We start from the raw sequence: 20,175 nt of genomic DNA, 5'->3' as shown, positions 1-20,175 counted from the left end.
GTTCTCCATCCACCCTGACACACCTTCTGACCTCCTCTAGAACAGCCCGTGGCCAGAAGGTACGAACTGTGGTTAAGGAAACCAAAAGGTGGGTAGGCCATCCCGGTTGCTGTCGATATTCCTAATTATATCTGTCAGCCAGGGCTCCTTCATCGGACCAGGTTATCAGCCCCAATTAAGGAATTTATATTCTCAGAGACCTACCTGGCTTATCTCATCACAATCCTACAGAAACAACCTTTTAATGTCTACCCTGTTAAGGCCCTTCAGAATCTTGTATTTCTCAACAAGTTTGCCTCTCATTCTTCGAAATGCCAGAAATATAGCCTAAAATTATTCATGATCAAACAAATTCATTACGCAAGGAACCAACATAGTGAATCAACAGTGCACCACTGCCATTATATGTTTTCCTAAATGTCAAGACCAAAACCGTTCACCATAATGCTGTACAGTTTTACCAATACTTCTTTATTCCTGCACTCCAACCCCTTTACAAGAAAGGCCAAAATATATTTGCCATCCTGATTGCTTGCTGCACCTGTCCACATCATTGCACAGGCACCCCCAAATCCTTTTAAACATTAACACTTACAATGAATTTATAATCCACAGACTCAGAATGACAGTCTGGATTTATAAATTCAAATCCCATGATAGCAACTGAGAGATTACAACTTAATTAAATAAACATTAAATGAAAAGATGAGACCACTAGCAGTGACCACTAGCAGCCACTGCCAGATTCCACTCAAACCACTTTTGCCCCACCAAATCCAGTCTGCTGTCCTTACCAGATATGATTTACAGGTACTTCCAACCCATATGTAGCTCATTTTTAACAACTGTCTGAAATGATCTTGCAAGGTACTCAGTTGTATTCAAGAAGGCAGCTCACCATTGCCTTCTCATGGGCTATTAGGAATGGTAAATAAAAACTGACTTTACCAGCAATGCTCACACTGTGTGAATGAATTCTACAAGTAAACATTCACCATTTCCTTGTTATTTTCTAAAAGAAGGTATTTTTAATAAAGACTCTTGAATATACAAATTATCTTTTCTCATTACAAGTAATTGCATGGCTTTAGTTTTCTCCAAGATTATCTCATCCTTTTTCTTATTCATCTATGGGATGTGGGTGTAGCTGGGCAGCCTTTATTGCCCATTTCTAGTTGCCCTTGAGAAGGTGGTAGTGAGCAGCTTTCTTGAAAACTGCTCTCTACCTGTTATGGATTGGCCCACATGCCCTCAGGGAGAAAAATCCAGGATTTTGACCCAGTGACAATGAAAGAACAGTGATAGATTTCCAAGTCAGGATGGTGAGCGGCTAGGAGGGGAACTTGAAAGTGGTGATGTTCCCATTTATCTGCTACCCTTGTCCTTCTAGATGGAAGTGATCATGGATTTAAGAGGTGCTGTCTGAGTATTTTTGGTGACTTTTTGCAGTGCGTCTTGTAGATAGTACACACCACTGCTATTGAGCGTGGAGGGAGTTGATGCTTGTGGATGTAATGCCAATCTATCCAATGGGCACAAGAACTTGATGGGTTACACAACAAGACCTATTGCCAAGGCATCAAGAAGATGTCCAAGAAATTGATTATGCTTGAACTTGCCTTCGGGTAACAGCCTTGGTTCAATGTTAACACTCTTGCCTGTCAGTCCAAGGTTTGTAGGTTTGAACCACAAATAGAAGCCCAGATGATAATCTTTGTTCACACTTCTGTGTGCATTCATAGATTACTGCACGGCTGGAGATGCAATCAAACCCTGCAACTATTAGAAAAGCAGGGACGTTGCCCCAGTGTACCAACGGCCAAAATATATCCCTCGACTGATGTCACTGCAAATCAGATGAATTAGTCATGCATCTTGTTACTGTTTCTCCAGTATTTGTGTGTACAAATGACTGCAGTGTTATTTTACGTTACAACAGTGAATACACATTATTGCATATAAGATATTCTATGGTACTACCATTGCTAAATCCTCCCCAATCAGCATCCTTGGGTTTCCCATTGCCCAGCATCTTAACCGGACTAGCAAAATAAATACCATAAGAGCAGTTCAGAGACTGGAAACTCTCTGCTGAATAATTCATTTCTTGAGTCACCAAAGACTGTCCTCCATTTACAATTGTGATAGAATACTCCCAATTTACTTCAATGAGTGCAAATCCAGCAACATTCAAGGAGTTCAACACCATCCAAGACAAGCAGCTTGCTTGATCACATCCCTTACAACATAAATAAAAATGTTCTCCATACTAGAACACAGTGGAAGGGACATATATCGCTTTAAAAATGCACCACAGTAATTCATCAACACCTACAATAGCACCTTCAAAACCCATGGTCTCTTCAATCTGAAATGTAAAATAAAAACTGATGACACTGTTTTAGTTTAATCAACTCTATAGTCAACATTTCAGGCCGTATACATGGAGACAGAAATAGAGGGCATGTTTCAGATGGATGACTCTGTCAAAGCTGAAAAAAACGTGTTGTGTTACCTGCTTTAAGGAAGTAACAGAGATAAGGAATAAAGGTGGGGTGGAGAGGAGAGGACAGAGGGAAAACCTAGGTTTTTGCAGAAGGCAAGATGGATTAAATGACTAAAGCAATAGTGGTGCAGGCAAAAGAAGATTATAATGGGATTTTTATCACAGGTTATTTGATAAAACATATTTCATGTTGTGAATAATGCTAAAGATAAGAGGTTGGTATACATAACATCTGAAAGAATGCTTACTTAAACAGCTATCAACTCTTCCCGCAGACAGAAAAGAGATTGTGAAAATACCCTCAACTCTGGAAGTTGATGTAAGGGATGTAACAGAGGAGCAAAAAGATATCACGTTCATCAAACCAATGTCATTGTCCGATATTTTAAACCAATCACATGATCAATTTCCAATGTTGGTCAAAATCCTGGATGCCCCAGAACAGCAGTCCCCCTTTAAAGGTGAGTGGTTTCACTCACTGAGAAAGGGTAGAATTCTGAAAATTTACAAGAAAGAGTTGCTGAAGAAAGTCCTTGCAACATCCATGCTCAACAAAGTGAACCGGCATTTCTTAATCTCCGTAAACTACAAAGGAACCTTCAGACGGCGGCCTAGAGAGTTTGTGACCGTGTTTGATCTTTGCAATGCCATTAGCCAAGACAGCCATTTGAATGTTGTGGTAACAAGAGACTGCATGTGGAATGAAGATGGATTTTCTTCTCTATGTGTGGGTGACCGCTTAGTCACCATGTTTAGGACCACGACACAAATGACCATTGATGGCGTAATTCAAAATGTTGACATGCTCATGTGCAATAAGATCACCGAGGATGAGGATGAGGATGAGGATGAGGATGAGGATGAGACTCTGATGCTTCCCTTGTACCTCGAGGGTCATTTTGTGGAAGATGTCCATGACACCAAGAGATACAAAATCTTGGAAATATGTGATAAATTCAAACTACCTTTTCAAGTAAAAGTCACATCAAAAGATCCTACGTTACCAAATGATATCTTAACAGCATTCCCAACAATTAAATTGGAGGAAATAATTATGGTACCTAATTTGGTTGTCAGTTTCCATGAACAGCCTTCTGAGTGTTTCTCAATTCCAGTCGAATGGATGACTATGACTGTCTGTCATCTAGAAGACTCTCCTGAGGAGGACTGTAACCTTAAAAATGCAGCCTCAGTGGATGAGTTGACTGATTTCATGTACTATAATCTGCGGAAATGTTCTTCTCCAAATCTGAGTCCACCACCTCGACCACCCAAAAGACTAAGCAAAGATACTGTCTTGTCAGACTCCACTCCAGTTCAAGCCCCTTGTCGTTCTCCTGTTCCAGGTTATAAACAGCAACAACCACCTTTACCCCCTAAGGTAAGAATTATCTGATGTCATGAGAAGTATAGTTTTCAGTTCTAGGCACGATACCTCAAAGCAGAAGGCTTTTGAAAGGATTGCAGTCTAGATTCACCAGAATGAGACCAGAACTGAAAGTGTTAGATTATGCGAATTGGTTGCAAACAGTAAGTTTTTGTTCTCTTGAACACACATGATTAAGACTTGATCTAATTAATGCATTTAAGATAACTAAAGGAGTTGATGCGGTAGTTGGAGATAAACTCTTACCTCTGGTGGTAGAATTCCATCACAAGGAGACAGAAGCTTTAAATTAAAGTGAGGCCATTCCGGGATAATGTCAATAAGTATAAACAGGGAAGTGGAAATCTGGAATCTCACACTCAGAAAGTTAGTAAAGCTAGCATTAATTGATCAATTCAACTCTGAGATTGATAGATTTCTATTGAATAAGGTATCAAGGAATAGGGAACAAAGCTAAGTGAATGGAGCTGAAGTGTAGATCAACTATTAAATAACAGGATGGTCTTAAGAGGTTACACCTTCCTCCTATTCTGATATCTATCAGTGTTCTGAGAAGTAATAAACAGTATCTATGTTTCAGTAGTTACTGATTATATTTTAAGTTCATTTGCAGGATGCAGGAATCGCTGGCTGAGCCACTTTGCTCTTGAAAAGTGGTGGTGAGCTGCCTTCTTGATCCACATGCTGCAGACCACATTCTGTAGGTAGATCCACAATGTCATTAGGGAGGTAATTCCAGGATTTTTACCCAGTAGTTATACATTTCCAAGTCAGAATGGAGAATAGCATCATGGGAACTGGAAGGTGATGGTGTTCCCATGTATCTGCTGCCCTTATGCTTCTGGATAGAAGTGATTGTGGGATGGACTGTACTGTTTAAGGATTTTTGGTCAATTTCTGCAGTGCATCTTGTGGATTTTACACATACTGCTACTGAGCATCAATGGTAGAGGGAATGGATAATTGTGGATATAACACCAATCAAACAGGCTGCTTTGTCTTGGTTTCTCGAGTGTTGTTGAAGCTGCACTCATCCAAGTAAGTGGGGAGTATTCCATCACACTCCTGACTTGAGCCTTGGATATGGTGACTAGCTTTGAGGAGTCAGAAGGTGAGTTACTCACTGTAGTATTTATTCCTAGCATTTGGCTTGCTCTTGCAGACACCGTATTTATATTGCGAGTCCAGTTGAGCTTCTCGATAATGGTAACCTCCAGCACATTCACAATGGGGGATTCAATGGTGGTGACACCATTCAAAACCAAGAGATAGTAGTTTGATTGTCTTTTATTGGAGGTGATCATTGCCTGACATCTGTGTGGCATGCATGTTACTTAACACCTTTCAGCCTAAACCTGGAAATTGTCCACATCCTTGCTGCATTTGGACATTGACTGTTTCGGTATCTGAGGAGTCTTGAATGGTGCTGAACATTGTGCAATCATCAGTAAATATCTCCACCCTGTAATGATGCCATATCCTTTCACTTTGTAAGCTTATGATGGAGGGAAGATCACTGATGAAACCGCTAAAGATGATTCTGAAGCTGAGATGATTGACCTCTAACAACCACAACCATCTTCCTATGTACCAGCAAAGTGTTATCCCTCGATACCCATTGACTCCAGTTTTGCCAGGGCTCCTTGATGCCTCACTGAGTCAAATGTGGCTTTGATGTCAAGGGGCTATGCTCTTACCTCACTTCTGGAGTTCAGCTCTTTAGTCTATATTTGAACAAGGCTGTAATAAGGACCTCAGTGGTCCTGGTGAAACCCAAACTGGGCTTCATGGAGCAGGTTATTGCTGAGCAGGTTACTGCTGAACAGTTGCTCCTTGACATCCCTGTCAATGACACCTTCAATTATTTTACTGAGATCAAGAGTAGACTGATATGAGCACTGATTGGTTGGTTTGAACTTGTCCTTTTTTTAATATACAGGCCACACTTGAGCACTTTTCCACATTGTTGATTCATGCCTGTGTTATACCTGTAATAGAACAGCTTGGCAAGGGATGTGGCAAACTCTGGAGCAGAAGTCCTTAATACTACTGCCAGAATTTTGCTGGGGGCCCATAGCTTTTGTGTTACGACACGGGGTAAAACCCCCTGCTAATTTAAACCTGACACACAGAGACACTCACCTCACCCTGTAACCTGCTAAAATTCGAGAGGTAAAGAACTATCCGAGAGGTCCCTACTTAAAGTAAAAATTAACAATTTTATTCTTTAAGACCATCAGAGAACATTAAAACAACAGCTATTTACAACTCCATTCTCTTAAATCTATCTTTTATCGCCCACTCTACCATACTGGTCCGATAAAAAACCCCAATTAAGATTTACAAAAAAAATATAATCACGTTTCAAAATCAATCAGCTTTGTTGATTCTTATTTGTAGATTTTTCGTTGTATTTTCCTGGGTTGTCTCTTCTTCGGTCTTCTGCTGCACCGATTTCTTATGGACAGGTATCTTTCAGAGAGGTATTCAGACAGCCAGCAGTCTGTTCCTTCTTGGCAGCTCTAAGTAGTTCTCCCCCTAACTGTTCAAAATCTCCTGTTTTCTGCCCCAAAACATCAGATAATTCCATTGGTTTTGATGTCATCAAAAGTATTATATTTCAAATTCGATTGGATTTTGGTATCTTGGGGCATAATTTAAACTGATTGGCCGAATTTGAATTTGGTTTTGTTTAATTGCGACACAACTCCAGCTATTTGTTTCAACCAAACATTATCTTTTTACTTTGTTCAGGACTTTCTGTGCTTTCAGTCTGTCCTTGCAAGCTTTTCAACTCTCTTAAAGGTACAATACACACCAACACCTTCATAACACTTTGTCAATAAAGCCTTCCCAATCTACATGAAGATCAAGGTCACCCTTGATTTTTCTTTTCATATGCCCACATTATCTCCTCATTTCTCCACTGTATAACCATATATCTACTGTTAGGGGGCCTATAGGCCACTCCAGCAGTGTCTTTTTTCCCTTGATATTGTCATGATCCTTTGCAAGAAGTAATTTCTCCTTCACGGAAACAGAAAGACTAATTAGTTTAATTTATTCAAGGCATGCGGGCTTCTCTGATTCCACCAGAATTCATTGCCCATACCTAGCAACCATTGAGAAGGTGGTGATGAGCTGCCTGGTTGAACTGCTGCAGTCCACCTGGTATAGGTACACCCACAGTACTAAAGATGGAGATCCAGCCCTCTGTCCCACTTCACCCCTTTGTGTCCAACTCTGGATAACATAATCCAAAAATCTACTCTGCAATGATGCCATATCCTTTTGCTTTGTAAACTTACATTCCCCTTTCTCAACCCCATCCACCCCAATTAGTTTAAAAATAGCTATACAGGCCTAGTTATCTGATAGGACCCAAACACTGATCATAGCCCTGTACAAGTGAACACCGTCTCGCCAGAACAGTTCCTTTCTACCCTAATACTGGTGTCCATATGCATGAACTGAAACACATTCCACCCACACTACTTTGTCAGCCAAGCATTTAACTCCTTGCCTTTATTTACCCCATGCAAGTTTGACCATGGCTCAGGGTGTAATCCAGAGATTATTACATTGGAGATTCTGCTGTATAATTTAACTTCTACACCTATAGATGAAAAATAACTAATTGGACATTGTACCTCATAGCTAGGGCCTTGACTATTTCCAACAAATTCAATAAAAAGGACCAGACCAAGTTTTAACGATAAATGTTCTTCATTACTTTTCTGCCTTTTGTACCCTATGCCCCTGTTCATACAGAATAGTATCCTGCAGACCTTATTAACCACATTCACATCTTGCTCTGTCTTCATGATCTGCACATGAAAAGAAAGTTACATTTGGAAATTTTCTTCAGTAACTTGATACAGATTTTCAAAATGTTGAAAAGGTCAGGATATAGTAGATAGAAAGACACTGTTCCCATTAGCCAAATGGTTAAAAATTAGAAGGCACAGACTTAATTGGCAGAAGGACTAAAGGTGACATGAAGAAAATCTTTTCACAGAGTGAATGTCTGACACTGATTGACCTATAAAGGGTACTGGATAAGCACCTGACGAGAAACTATTTGAAGGGTCATGGGGACTGGTAAATTGTTCTTGCACAGCGTTGGCATTGATTGGATGGCTTGAATTCTATGATATCATAATTCCTTACATTAAATCTTAACTTAGCACTGTCAGGGGAAGTGAAAGAAGACAGAACTTAAAAGAAAGCTACATTGCGTGTACATTGGCACAATCAGGATTTTCCAAATTTGTTGTTTAGTTTTCATTCATGCTGACCAGATCTTAAGTTCACACAACAAATATAAAGAAATTTTTGGAAGAATATCCTTTGAATCCCAGTTATTTAAAAGGCTTTTCTTTTGGAAAACTCTGTCAAATCAGATATGATTGAGCAATTTCCAAAGTAACATTGTGAATGTTATGTTTCTTAGCTCTGTTATGTTACAGCCAGGAATTATTGGCATTTAAGTTCAAGGAACTCTGACTCATAGAATTCAACATGAATATGCTAAAAGACAGAATCATCTGAAAATTGAATAAGGAATAGATCCCTTCTAATATAATGCTCTGATTCGACCATTCCTTCAGCTTCCCATCTCATCTACTTTTTTTTTCCTGTTTATCGACTTTTTTGACTTGTCAAGGCGTATGAAATAGGAGGCGGAGAGGACCATTCAGCCACTCAAGTTTTCTTTCACATTCATTAAAATTATAGTTGATAATTTTGCCTCAAACAAAAGCTTCCTGCACTATCTTCATATCCTTAATTCCTTTATTACCCCAAAATCTGTTGAAAATTGTTTTGAATGTAAGAATGTAAAAAGTAGGAGCAGGAGTAGGTCATGTAGTGCCTAGTAAGATCATGGCTGATCTTTGACCTCGATTCCACTTTCTCCTTGTTCCTGTATTCGTTCCTTTCTTTCAAATCCAACTAAATAACTATCCCTAATGTGGAAGATAGCAATCTAAAATAAAAAAAAACAGAAAATGCTGGAAAACTTCAGCAGGTCTGGCAGCACCTGGAGAAAGAGGGTTGATGTTTCAAATTCAATAGGACTTTTCTTCAAAACTCTTCTGAACCCTCCTCTGAAAACAATCCACTCTGGATTCAAGACATTAACCTTGTTCCTTTCTCCACGTTTGTTGCCAGTCCTGCTGACTTTCTCTAGCATTATCCATTTAAGAGTAAATACTGAAGTATTATAAAAGCCAGCCGATTATGGCTTTTCTCCACCCTTATTCGTTTACAGGATTTGGCATCCGTGCGAAGGCCAGCATTTACTGTCTACCTATAATTATCCTTGAACGTGATCCAGAACCACTTTCTTTCATACAAATGAAAGGCTTTCTCGGCCACTTCGAGACATTAAGAGCCGACTACATTGCTATGGGTCTGGAGCCACCTGTAGGCCTGACTGGGTAAAGACAGCAGCATTCCTTCCCTAACGACATTGTTCTGTAACAATCCAGTAATTTCATGGTGCTAGTTTGTCATTCCAGACTCATTCAATTAATTGAATTTAAATTTCCCAGGTTTCAAAGCTATTTTAACAAGATGTCACATTCATCTATCTCACAGCAGGGAGTCACTAGATACTGTTGAGGAATGGTATATTTTTAAACAAGATACACGGATACTGTTTGAAAATTCAACCACCATGTCATAGTATATGATGGTTTTATTTTTATTTCTTTGCCCAATCCAAAACTTGACATGTCAGAGAAGCATTAACACTAGACATTAATACATCTTTGCAACACAACAGTGTTAAAGATATCAGCATGCGTTCCACAAAAGTTTTCAAACTTCCAATTAAATCTGGATTGTCATTGCAATTGATAAAATATCAAAAAAAAGTAGGAACAACTCTGAGCAACGATTCTCATGGCAACTGTTACTAAGCAGGTACAACAAATTCAAAATCATGAATGACCACATAAGTCAAATTCTTTACAAGTTATTGACCTCTAATTTATAAATCACAGGTTCATCGTATATGTGATATTTACAAGGCAGCATTATCTCCTCGGTGTGTAATCTATCTCAAAGCTTTTAAGTACTGCATTGAGCAAATGTCTTATTCTAACCATCAGGAACAGACTTCCGATCAATAACCAGAACTTTTCAATAACTCATTGAAATGCTTAGAACAAGAATCTGTCACTTGGATTTCAGATGAAACTGCATAGCAGCTTTGATGCCGTCATTCACACCCAGCTCACTGGAACTGCCTCATTAAGTCCTTGCATTGCCACCGTTCTCCTTGTCCTGAAAAAGCCCAACTGTTTTAACTTTGCTCTCGTACGGTTTGACAATATTATTCAAATGAGAGGCAGATTCTTAAGGAAGAAAGTTTGCAGTTAAATATTTCAAATAGGCTAAGAATGGCCTAAAAGCCTCAAAGTGTCTGAGGCAGTTTGGGACAAATGGCAAGTTGATAATCCTGAAAAAATAGTACAATGCTGTGAGTCTTATTGGAAGGCTAGACAAATTTATTAGACTTACAGCTCTTCAATCCATCTCCCTGATAAGTTGAATGTTGTAAATACATAACTTTGCTGTTTCCTCATTAATAAACAATAACAAATGTACAATCATTGAAGCAGAGACCATGAGGAGCGCTTGAGGGACTAAAACTTTATGATGTACCAGTAATACGAAGGAGGCAAGCCCTAGCTAATTTTAACCACAAAGTCGCACTTTAAGATTTAAAATCAGAACTGGTCAGAATGGGATAAATGTTCATGAGTGATATTGGGAGAATGAACCATCCACCTCTGAAGTGCTGAGTGAATGGACTTAGCCTAAGCTTATCACAGGTGAAACCGATATAAAGAGCTAATCCCAAACAGGTGCAGGTGCAACCGATGGGGAATAAAAATAATGTTGCGACACCAGTAATGCCATCAAGCAACAATTTTCAAGTTTACGTGAGTCCCCTCACTCAGCCACAGCAGGAGCCTGGACACTCACCAAAGTCAATGAAAAGTGGTATATTCATAAACATTGAATCTGACAGCATAGAAACAGCCTATTCAATCCCACAGGTACCAATTGATGTCTATGCATTACATGAGCTTCTTCCAACCTTGTCTCATCTCACTATGTTAAAATATCCCTCTAATTCCTTTCTCTTTCATTTTGAAATCTACCACTTATTCAAATTCTTCCTTCTCTCTGGATTTTAGTTACTTACACTTAGTGTATGCAAACAGTCACAGAAATATAATAATCACACTCAACTGTAAAGGCAAACTACCTGTGCAAATAAAGCTGATGCAGAAATGGTTTAAATGTTGCAAGCACAGTTACTAGGTGGGATTGATCTTACCGCTAAGTTGTAAATCAACTCATCATCTGGAATAAAACAAAGAATTTCAGATGCTGAAAGTCTGAAACAAAAACAGAAACTGATGGAAGAACTCAGCATATCTGGCAGCATTTGTGAGAGAAAGCGGGAGGTTATGTTTCTTCTTCAAAATAGATAGTAACTAGAAATAACTGGTGTATATACTGAAGACAGAGGCTAGAGATGGGTTTAAAAGGAATATGCAATAAATGGAGATGGAGCCCACAAAGGGAATGAAAGACAATTGGCTGGACAAAGAGACTGATGATGGTAAGTCAGAAAGAAAGAAAGCCTGCTAATGCTGCTCACAACTTCGTGTCCTCTACATTGGGGAGGCCAAATATAAATTGGGCAATCCCTGAGCAGAACATCTATGTTCTGTCTGTAAAAATGACCCCAGCTTCAGCTGCCCGCCATTTCAACACACCACCATGTTCCCATGCCAACATTTATATCTGGGTCCATTACAGTCTTCCAACGAAGCATCTCATTTTCCACTTGCAGCCTTCAGGACTTAATATTGAATTCAATAATTTTAGGACCTCAGCACCTTCTCCATGTCCTTTACCCAACCCCACACCCCAGGGCCCGTCATCACATGCTCTCCTTTCAGCACAGCCAATCCACTCTCACCTACTTATGTACCTGTTATCAGTTTTTCTTTCTCTCTGGCTTATTGATATCAATCCTTTGTCTGCTCAACTGTCCTTCTATCCCTCTGGCTTCAGATGATCTGAAGTCCATCTCTTGTACCATGCTCACTGGGCAGAAGGGAATTAGAATAAATAGCTATGTCAGCTTTTAAGACATCTTAGGTGCATGAAGGAGAGATGGGAAAAGGGGGTGTGGGGAGAAGGAACGCACATGAGATTGGCACTACTGCACGTACAGGATACAGATTAGTATGAAGTGACTGAATCCAACATCTTATTTATGTTGGTTGCTTCTCGAGTGTTAGTTTTTGGAAAAGAGGGACATGTCTTACCAGTCTATTAATGTTTTTAGTGGAGCTTCTATGTGGGTGGAAAAACATTTACCTGTCTGACATTGTACATATGCACTTCGGATTAAAATGAGCACCAAGATTCATCAAGTATCACTAGCTAGGCCAACTTTTGTTGCTCATCCCTAATTCTCTTGGACTGAGAAACCTGTTTGGCTGTGGACTTGGATTCACACGTAGGTCAGACTGGGTAAATTCGGAAGATGGCCTTCCGTGAACTACTTGGATTTTATTTTAAATCAATCAATGGTGGATGTTATGGTCACAATGAAGTATTTTTAATAACTAGTAGTTTAAGGTAACAAGATGAACAAGTATTGGATATTGATTAGACAATTTAAGAACTCCTGTGGCACACTGGTAATCAGGAGGCCTAGGTTGAAGTCCCATCTGCTTCAGCGATGTGTCATAACTACTCTGAACAATTGATTAGAAGATATGTAGACTGTCTCTATATCTGGGTCAAAAAGCCTGAATTCTAGTCCCACCTGTTCCAGCGGTGTATTATAAGACATTTGAACATTTTGATTTCAAAATATTTATTGAGAGGTTGTTTAGAGTGGAGATATAAGTTCTGTGTAGATGTAAGCAAAAAGGAAATTCTTCAGCAAAACATGTTGGTCTCCATGTATTCTTCACAAATAGACTTGGAAGTCCTTTAATACAACAATTGAGCAGAGTCTGCTGATTTTATGCTTATCAACCATTTCAGAGCCTGTATTTTCCTATCAGCTAGGTGGCAATTTCTTGAATTATTCCTTATTATCTTCTAGTGCATATTACAAACACATTCATTATTTGTACCACTATCTTTGGCTGTGCTTTTACCCATTTAAAACATGGGTTCTACTATCCATAATATTCAGCTCCATTGCACAAAGTCTATTCCAGAATCATATGCTGCACCAAAAAAAATCCCTTTGGGCAAAGTGATATCCAATTTATTGTCATTGTTCTATTATTTGCTCAGAAAGCATGTTGCAAATAATAACTCACAGAAATGACTAATAATCATTAAAAAGTTTCTGTGTTAATCATTTGCCTACAATGTTTTCTCTTGTATAAATTGGAAGTTAATTTGATCAACATTGAAAATAGAAATAACAAACTAAATTTTAAAGAGTGCCATTTACATTTAAAAAGTTGCATTTGTGGTGACTTTATGTTTTGCATTCCAAAAACAATATGTATCAACATCCAAAGATGTTGATTCAAAGAAGGAGCACAATTAGAATTAATTGGACAATTCAGCAAAGAAAAGCTTCAGTTTTGAATTCTGAAATTGAAAATGTACCTGGAAAGTATATCCACATTCTCTCTTTTAGTTCCAATTTCCAGATTCTATCGTACTTTGCTTTTCTGTGGGAGCTTATAATTTTCTGATTGTCAATTCCTTCACTGTGACAATTAACAATCTTCAGCACGCTACTTGCAGGTCATATTCGTAACACCATGGACTTCATAGATAAGAAATAGAACTGAACATGGAGCCAATGTGAGAGACTGCAGAAGAGGGAATAAATATCTGGGTAGAAAGTTTATCCTCAATTGCATATGATAGCAAATGACTAAGATGTAAACATTGCACAATGTTCAGATCCTTTGGAACTTCACACTGAGCATTAATTATGGAAAAAAAGCTTAATTCAGAAAGTTATTGGAACTAAACTGAGGAATGAGTCCATTGACTTTGAATTTGGAAAGAGAAATTTCAGCAAACAAATCAATGTATCATATTCTGTTGACGCTGCTTGACCATCCTTGAATCACAGACCGGTTTAGCTTCAGATGTTAATTTAAAATGAATTTAATAGTTGATTTAATTTTACTACATGTGCACTGTAATTGAAAAGCTTTTATGAAGTGTTACCTGGTGGTTCAGCAGGTTCAACAGTTAATCAAATCACTTTACAGAAAATATTATTGAGTATTTAGTTTTTGAAAAAGATAACAAAAAGAAAATATCTTTGGCTTGGTTATGTTGGACTAAATTTTTCATCTGGGACAGGATTGGGACTGTTTCAGGGCTTGAACCCATCTCCAATTCTATTGAGTGGCCCCCATTTGCCGCTTGAGGGCGGCACAGTGTCACAGTGGTTAGCACTGCTGCTTTACAGTGCCAGAGATCTGGGTTCAATTCCCACCTCAGGTGACTGACTGTGTGGAGTTTGCACATTCTCCCTGTGTCTGCGTGGGTTTCCTCCTACAGTCCAAAAAATGTGCAGATATGGTGATTTGGCTATGCTAAATTGCCCATAGCGCTTCGGCGGGTCGATGTGGACTTGTTGAGCCGAAGGGCATGTTTCCACACTGTAAGTAATCTAATCTAGTCTAATAGGAACTTTGTCCAGTTCAGGATGGTGTCTGATTCTGTAAGCTAGTTTGTCAATCAGAATACAAAGATACTTACATACATAATGCCCACAGTTATCTTGACTATACATCCTCATACCCTGCTCTCTGTAAGGACTACATTCCATTCTCCCAATTTCTCCTTCTCTGTCACATCTGTTCTCATGATGCCAACTTCAACAATGGGGCCACTGAAATGTCCACCTTCTTCCTCAACTGAGGATTTCCCCAACACTGGAGTTGGCAGGAATCTCAGCCAGGTCTGACCCATCTGCCCTCATCACTGCTCTTCCCTCCTGCAACACCAATTAGGTCCCCCTGGTTCTCACTCACAAACCCACCAGCATCCACATCCAAAGGATCATTAGCTATGGATTTCTGCCACCTCCAGTGGGATGTCACCATCGGCACATGATGTGTGCGAACCTCTACCCACCCCAATCCCACCATAGTATGCTACACCCAATGTGGTCGCCTCTATAACGGGCAGACAAAACACAGACTGGGTGACTGCTATGCAGAACCCTACTTTCTGTGCACAAAAATGACCCTGAGTTACCTTGTGCTTCAACACATCACTGTGATCCCTGGCCAACAGCTGCAGTGCTCTTGCAATCTTGAAGATGTGCAAGAAATCCTTACCTTGCCAGTGGTGCTCACACCCTATGAAAGAATACATAAACATTTAACTGCCCCCAGTTGCATTGTGTATGAGGTTAAGTCCACATATTATACACAAAACAAGAACACAGATACAGATTCAGCTGGACCCAATGTCAGGGGCCATGCAAGTTTCTTGGTCTGAGTGAAACTGTATAACGCCATATGGTACACTTATCCTTTCAACCAGCAGAAAGGAACACACCACGTAGATTATAGCCACTTAGGCACATTACTACAGAAGATAGCAATTACATTAGTCAGAATCTGAAAAGGTCACATCAAAAGGCAAGATCAAATCATAATCCATGTATAGTTCTTACAGCTTCACTTGATGCAACAAACACTGTGTTTGAGCTTCAGCTGTTGATTTAAAGTTAATTTAATTGTCTAATTAATCTTAGTACACATGGACCCTAATTCAAAAGCTTATACGAAGTGCTTATCTGGTATTTAAGCATGGTAGATTTCACGTCTAATTATTCTGAATAACATGGGAGGCAAGCACTAAGCTTACAAAAAAAAAGTTAATCCAGTTACTTTACAGAAAATAATATTGAGTAATTGGTTTTGAAAAACATCACAAATAAAAAGGATTTCTGCTCAGTCCTGTTTATGAGAATTTTCATCTGGGACAGGATTGGCACTATTTCGGGTCTTGAAACATTTGGATTTTCATTGGATGTGCTTAATTTGCTTAGAGATAGGTTTGCTGTCCAGTCAAGGATGGTGCCTGACTCTATAAGCTAAAGTGTAAATCAAGGTCTTGCAATTTATAAGGAGCAGTGAGGCTCAAAATGGGCATACTCTTTCCAAATATTTAAAATATTTAGTTAACAAATAGACTCCTCAGAGAGCAGTGTATGTGAGGTCATGTGAGTGTATGGGAAAGGTTGGTGTTGAGGAGCCCCTATACAGAGTGGATTATGGCTGATACCATCCCCTGACTGAAGCACTGGCATGCCTCCTGGGCTGTCATCGAATGCCTGAGCCAGTCATTGATTGATTTCAACGGGGTTGTTATTGAGCTTGACCGACTGCTGCACATGTATAGGTGCGAAGCCCTACCAGCCCCAATCCCACTCAATAAGAATGGCGCAGAGGCAGAATGGATCCAGGGAACTGGCACATCAGCCACTGGGACTCATTTCTGACCCCATCTACCCAATCTTAGTTCCAGCAAGGCCTCAAACCCCACTCTATTAATTTGATCAGCAATCCCACCAATGCTGTTTCTATCCAACAGAAGGGATAGGTGATGTTCGAGGCTTTTCATTTTTTTTCTGCAAAAGAACTAACTTACTCACATCAACTTAATTTCTAGTTTAATATACAGAGAAAGGACTCTCTCTCACACACATTGAAATATTTGCATGCTAATGATTCATGTAGCAAATTTCAAGATGAAGGTATAAGTATGTTTATTTGTGTTCCGGTTGGGGATGGAATTACTTTTTCATATGTACTGCTCATATAGTTATCACCTCATCTCATCAATACATATTGCTTTCCTAATAAATTCATTATGCCATCATTACTGTCCTTTTGTGTAGGGAATGATGTTGGGAGTGAGTTCGAAATCATCTGCCACTTACTAGCTAAATCCAGTCACTACAGTGTTACATGCAGCTATTAATACATAGAGGGTGGCATAGTAGCTCAGTGGTTAGCACTGCTGCCTCACAGCACCAGGGTCCCAGGTTCGATTCCAGCCTCAGACAGACTGTCTGTATGGAGTTTGCACATTCTCCCCATGTCTGCGTGGGTATCCTCCGGGTGTTCCAGTTTCCTCCCACACTCCAAAGATGAGCAAGTTAGGTGAATTGGCCATGCCAAAATGCCCATAGTGTTAGTCAGAGGGAAATGGGTCTGAGTGGGTTACTCTTCGGAGGGTCGCTGTGGACTTGTTGGGCCAAAGGCCCTGTTCCCACACTGTAAGGAATCCAATCTACATCACTTTCAAGATGCTTGCAACCAGAGTGTGAATGTTACACATTGACATTAAGTGTTGTGACAAAAGGAGAACTTACAGGAAATATTTTTAACAAATATAGATGTCCTTATGCTTAACATGAACTGTAATGTTTTCATGTGTGTCAGTTTCAAGGCAAAAAGTAACTTTTTTTGGACAAGTCTTCATTCCAACTTAGAACTTTCATCTGTGGGCATTAAAATTAAATCACGAAGATGACTTGCACAAACCTTGGGAAGTTTAAAGCAAAAACAGAAGTGTGGTTCAGATTGTGAGACAGTTGTTTGTCACTTCATTAAAGATTCCTAAATAGTCTAGTGGATACATCATATTAAATATTCAAAGTGAAAACTTCCAAATGTTATCCCTATCCGTGCCAAGGGAGCTGATGTGAACTGGGTCAGCAATCAGAGCTTTTGGATTTTGGCGGTGATTTTCCTGTTTGCAAACTAGGTTTACTTGACCTAGGAAGGCATAAGTCAGGCCACCTTTGCCCTAATCACTTTCCATTGACCCCCTGTTGGAAAGCGACTGTATAGAAGTCAGATTCATGGGTATACTGTTGTTCATCGCCATACTGTACCTATGTGTGCAGTTTGGCTGAAATACTGAGGAGCTGTAAAAGCTCTGGAACCATAATCCCAGCAAGAATCAGTGATTTCAGGTGAGGACGGAAACAAGAGTGCGCATATATTTAAAAGTACATAAATAAAAACAACATAAAAATGGTTGAATAATGTTTTATTTAATTCTTTCACCAAGGGAATTCCTTTGCCCCTAAAACGTGACATCAACAAAAATGAAGCAAAGCGACAAAGTTCAAGAAAACCCTTTTCCATACAACCTGTACAAGTTGCTCCTAATGAATACACAAAAATGCAAAAAGGGAATACAAAGGTGTCTCCTGTACTCCCTGAAAGTAAGTTGAAAGACCAGAAAAGTATTACATTTAATGAGTTATAACTCAACTTTTCAGGCATTTATAAGAGATTTGTTTATCCATTTCAGCAAATCAAATTAGTGTCAACTTGTTTCACACACAAAACTGCCACATTGTTGACTACATGGAGAAATTTGTTGACAAATCCCAAATTCTAGTTAGTAAATCAGCCATTAAAAATGGCAACAAACATATTTTCTGTTAACTTCCAATGATGAGAATTGATTAGTATGCTTGTGCCATCATTCATTAAATCTTCTGTTTCTGGCTGAGAAATTCTCGACCTTTAAAATTTTGAGACTTGTCAACAAGTGAAAACAACAAGTGTTAGGAAATAATGTCAACTTTGTTTATTAATATCTTAAGTAGAAAATGATGAAAAATGAAATGTTTATTGTGGCAGATATTACATAAATAATAAATAGTCTAAAAGGTACCCTATTTAGTAAATATGCTTTATCCATTGTTGATCTATTGCAGTTCTTGGATTTTCTATGTTGCACTCATCCAATTGTAGAATTAGGACAGGGGGTTCTTGTGATGTAGTAGTAGTGTCTCTACTGCTAGGCCAGGAAGTACAGGTTCAAGACTCTCCTGTTCCAGAGTGTGTAATAACATCTCTGAACAGCTTGTTGAAAAAAGCACTAGGCTGATTTATTATTCACAGATATGTTGTATTTCATTTTCATACATGGCAAAGTAGGTTAAGATTTGTCTCCTATTCTTTACATGGTACAGATATTTGCAATCAGCTCAGTATAAATAAATTACCAATTAATCTCATAACCTTGATTTCATAATTGATTTCATAACCTTTTTAATACTATTACTTAATAAAAATCTGAACTTTGAACTTTACCACCACCTTTCATGTGAAGGACTCCTTGACAACATTCTTGTAACAAGTAGTTCCAATTTTAGAATTATATCCACTTATTCTGGACTGGAGGAAATAGTTTCTTTCTATCAATTGCTTTAATTAATTTAATTTGATTTGATTTGATCATCTTTTAATCCTCCATATTCAAGGGAAGACAAGCCTGGTCTATCCAATCTATCTTCATTAATTAACCCTTTAAGCCTTATAGTAGGAAGGGCACTTTGCTTTTAGCAGATAGGTCAAGGATTACACAATTATAGCAAATTATTTTAATTAAGCCAAGTCAGCATATGACAAAAAACATGGTGAGATACATACTTCAGAGACAAAGTTGAAGTAGCTACAGCTGAAATTAAGTGATCCAAAGATTCCAATCACTGCAAGGAACAACTAACAAGTCAAAGAGAATGGTGAACCATACAGCTAGACAGCAGGATACAAGAAAAAGGAAATCATTCTTCATGTTTTAGTCAAACAACATATTAAGTGATATGTTGAGTTTTAAAAATGGAGATATTGGAATACTGAATGTAGAGAACATAGAACAGCAACAAAGCTGATTTCCAAAAACTGAAAGCCTGGAGTTATGAAGAAAGATGGAGGAATCGGAGCTCTTTACTGTTGAAGGAGATGTCTGACTGTTGACCTTACAGAAGAATCCAAAGAGGAAAGACAAAGTAGGTATGGAAGACAATTCAAACAAAGTTGCAGTAGTAAGGCAGGTGCTAAACAATGAAAGGCTAATGTAGGACTGATGTAAAAAAGTTCTTTGTACAGAACTTTGGCAGTACATGATTTGATTCAGATAGCTCATATCCTATTTCATCCTGACAGTTGTGAAGAGACTGTAACCCTCCTTCACAACACATTTTGCTCAGATCCCCTATAAAAGATCTGTTAGTTAAACTTTAATAGCTTCTTCCCTCTTCCCTTCACTGAAATGACAGAGCCAGATGATGACAGCGACCATGACTATGAACAGATTGAAGAAGGACTTTCCCTGATGGCTTTGCAGAAAACAAAAAGATGGGCATTTTAGTTCTCTTAAAACAAGCTCAGCTGCCTGACTGGTAAGTAGATATGTTACATAACAAAAATGAATC

The 20,175-nt window shown here is 38.8% G+C and overlaps 1 protein-coding gene across 1 annotated transcript in view; it reads left to right on the top strand.

Moving 5' to 3' along the window:
* The window catches only part of LOC132829917 (protein THEMIS2-like), a 75,295-nt gene that overhangs the window by 48,156 nt on the left and 6,964 nt on the right, over nucleotides 1–20,175 (top strand). The window contains exons 4-6 of the mRNA XM_060847336.1: nucleotides 2,782–3,887; nucleotides 18,015–18,171; nucleotides 20,020–20,142. Coding sequence (XP_060703319.1) covers nucleotides 2,782–3,887; nucleotides 18,015–18,171; nucleotides 20,020–20,111 — 1,355 coding nt within the window. The 3' untranslated portion in view covers nucleotides 20,112–20,142. The remainder of the gene's footprint in view (nucleotides 1–2,781; nucleotides 3,888–18,014; nucleotides 18,172–20,019; nucleotides 20,143–20,175) is intronic.

The sequence above is a fragment of the Hemiscyllium ocellatum genome, chromosome 30 (assembly GCF_020745735.1).
Source record: "Hemiscyllium ocellatum isolate sHemOce1 chromosome 30, sHemOce1.pat.X.cur, whole genome shotgun sequence".
Lineage (NCBI taxonomy): Eukaryota > Metazoa > Chordata > Chondrichthyes > Orectolobiformes > Hemiscylliidae > Hemiscyllium > Hemiscyllium ocellatum.
The sequence above is the reverse complement of the archived record's forward strand: the minus strand, read 5'-3'. Positions and strand labels throughout refer to the sequence as shown.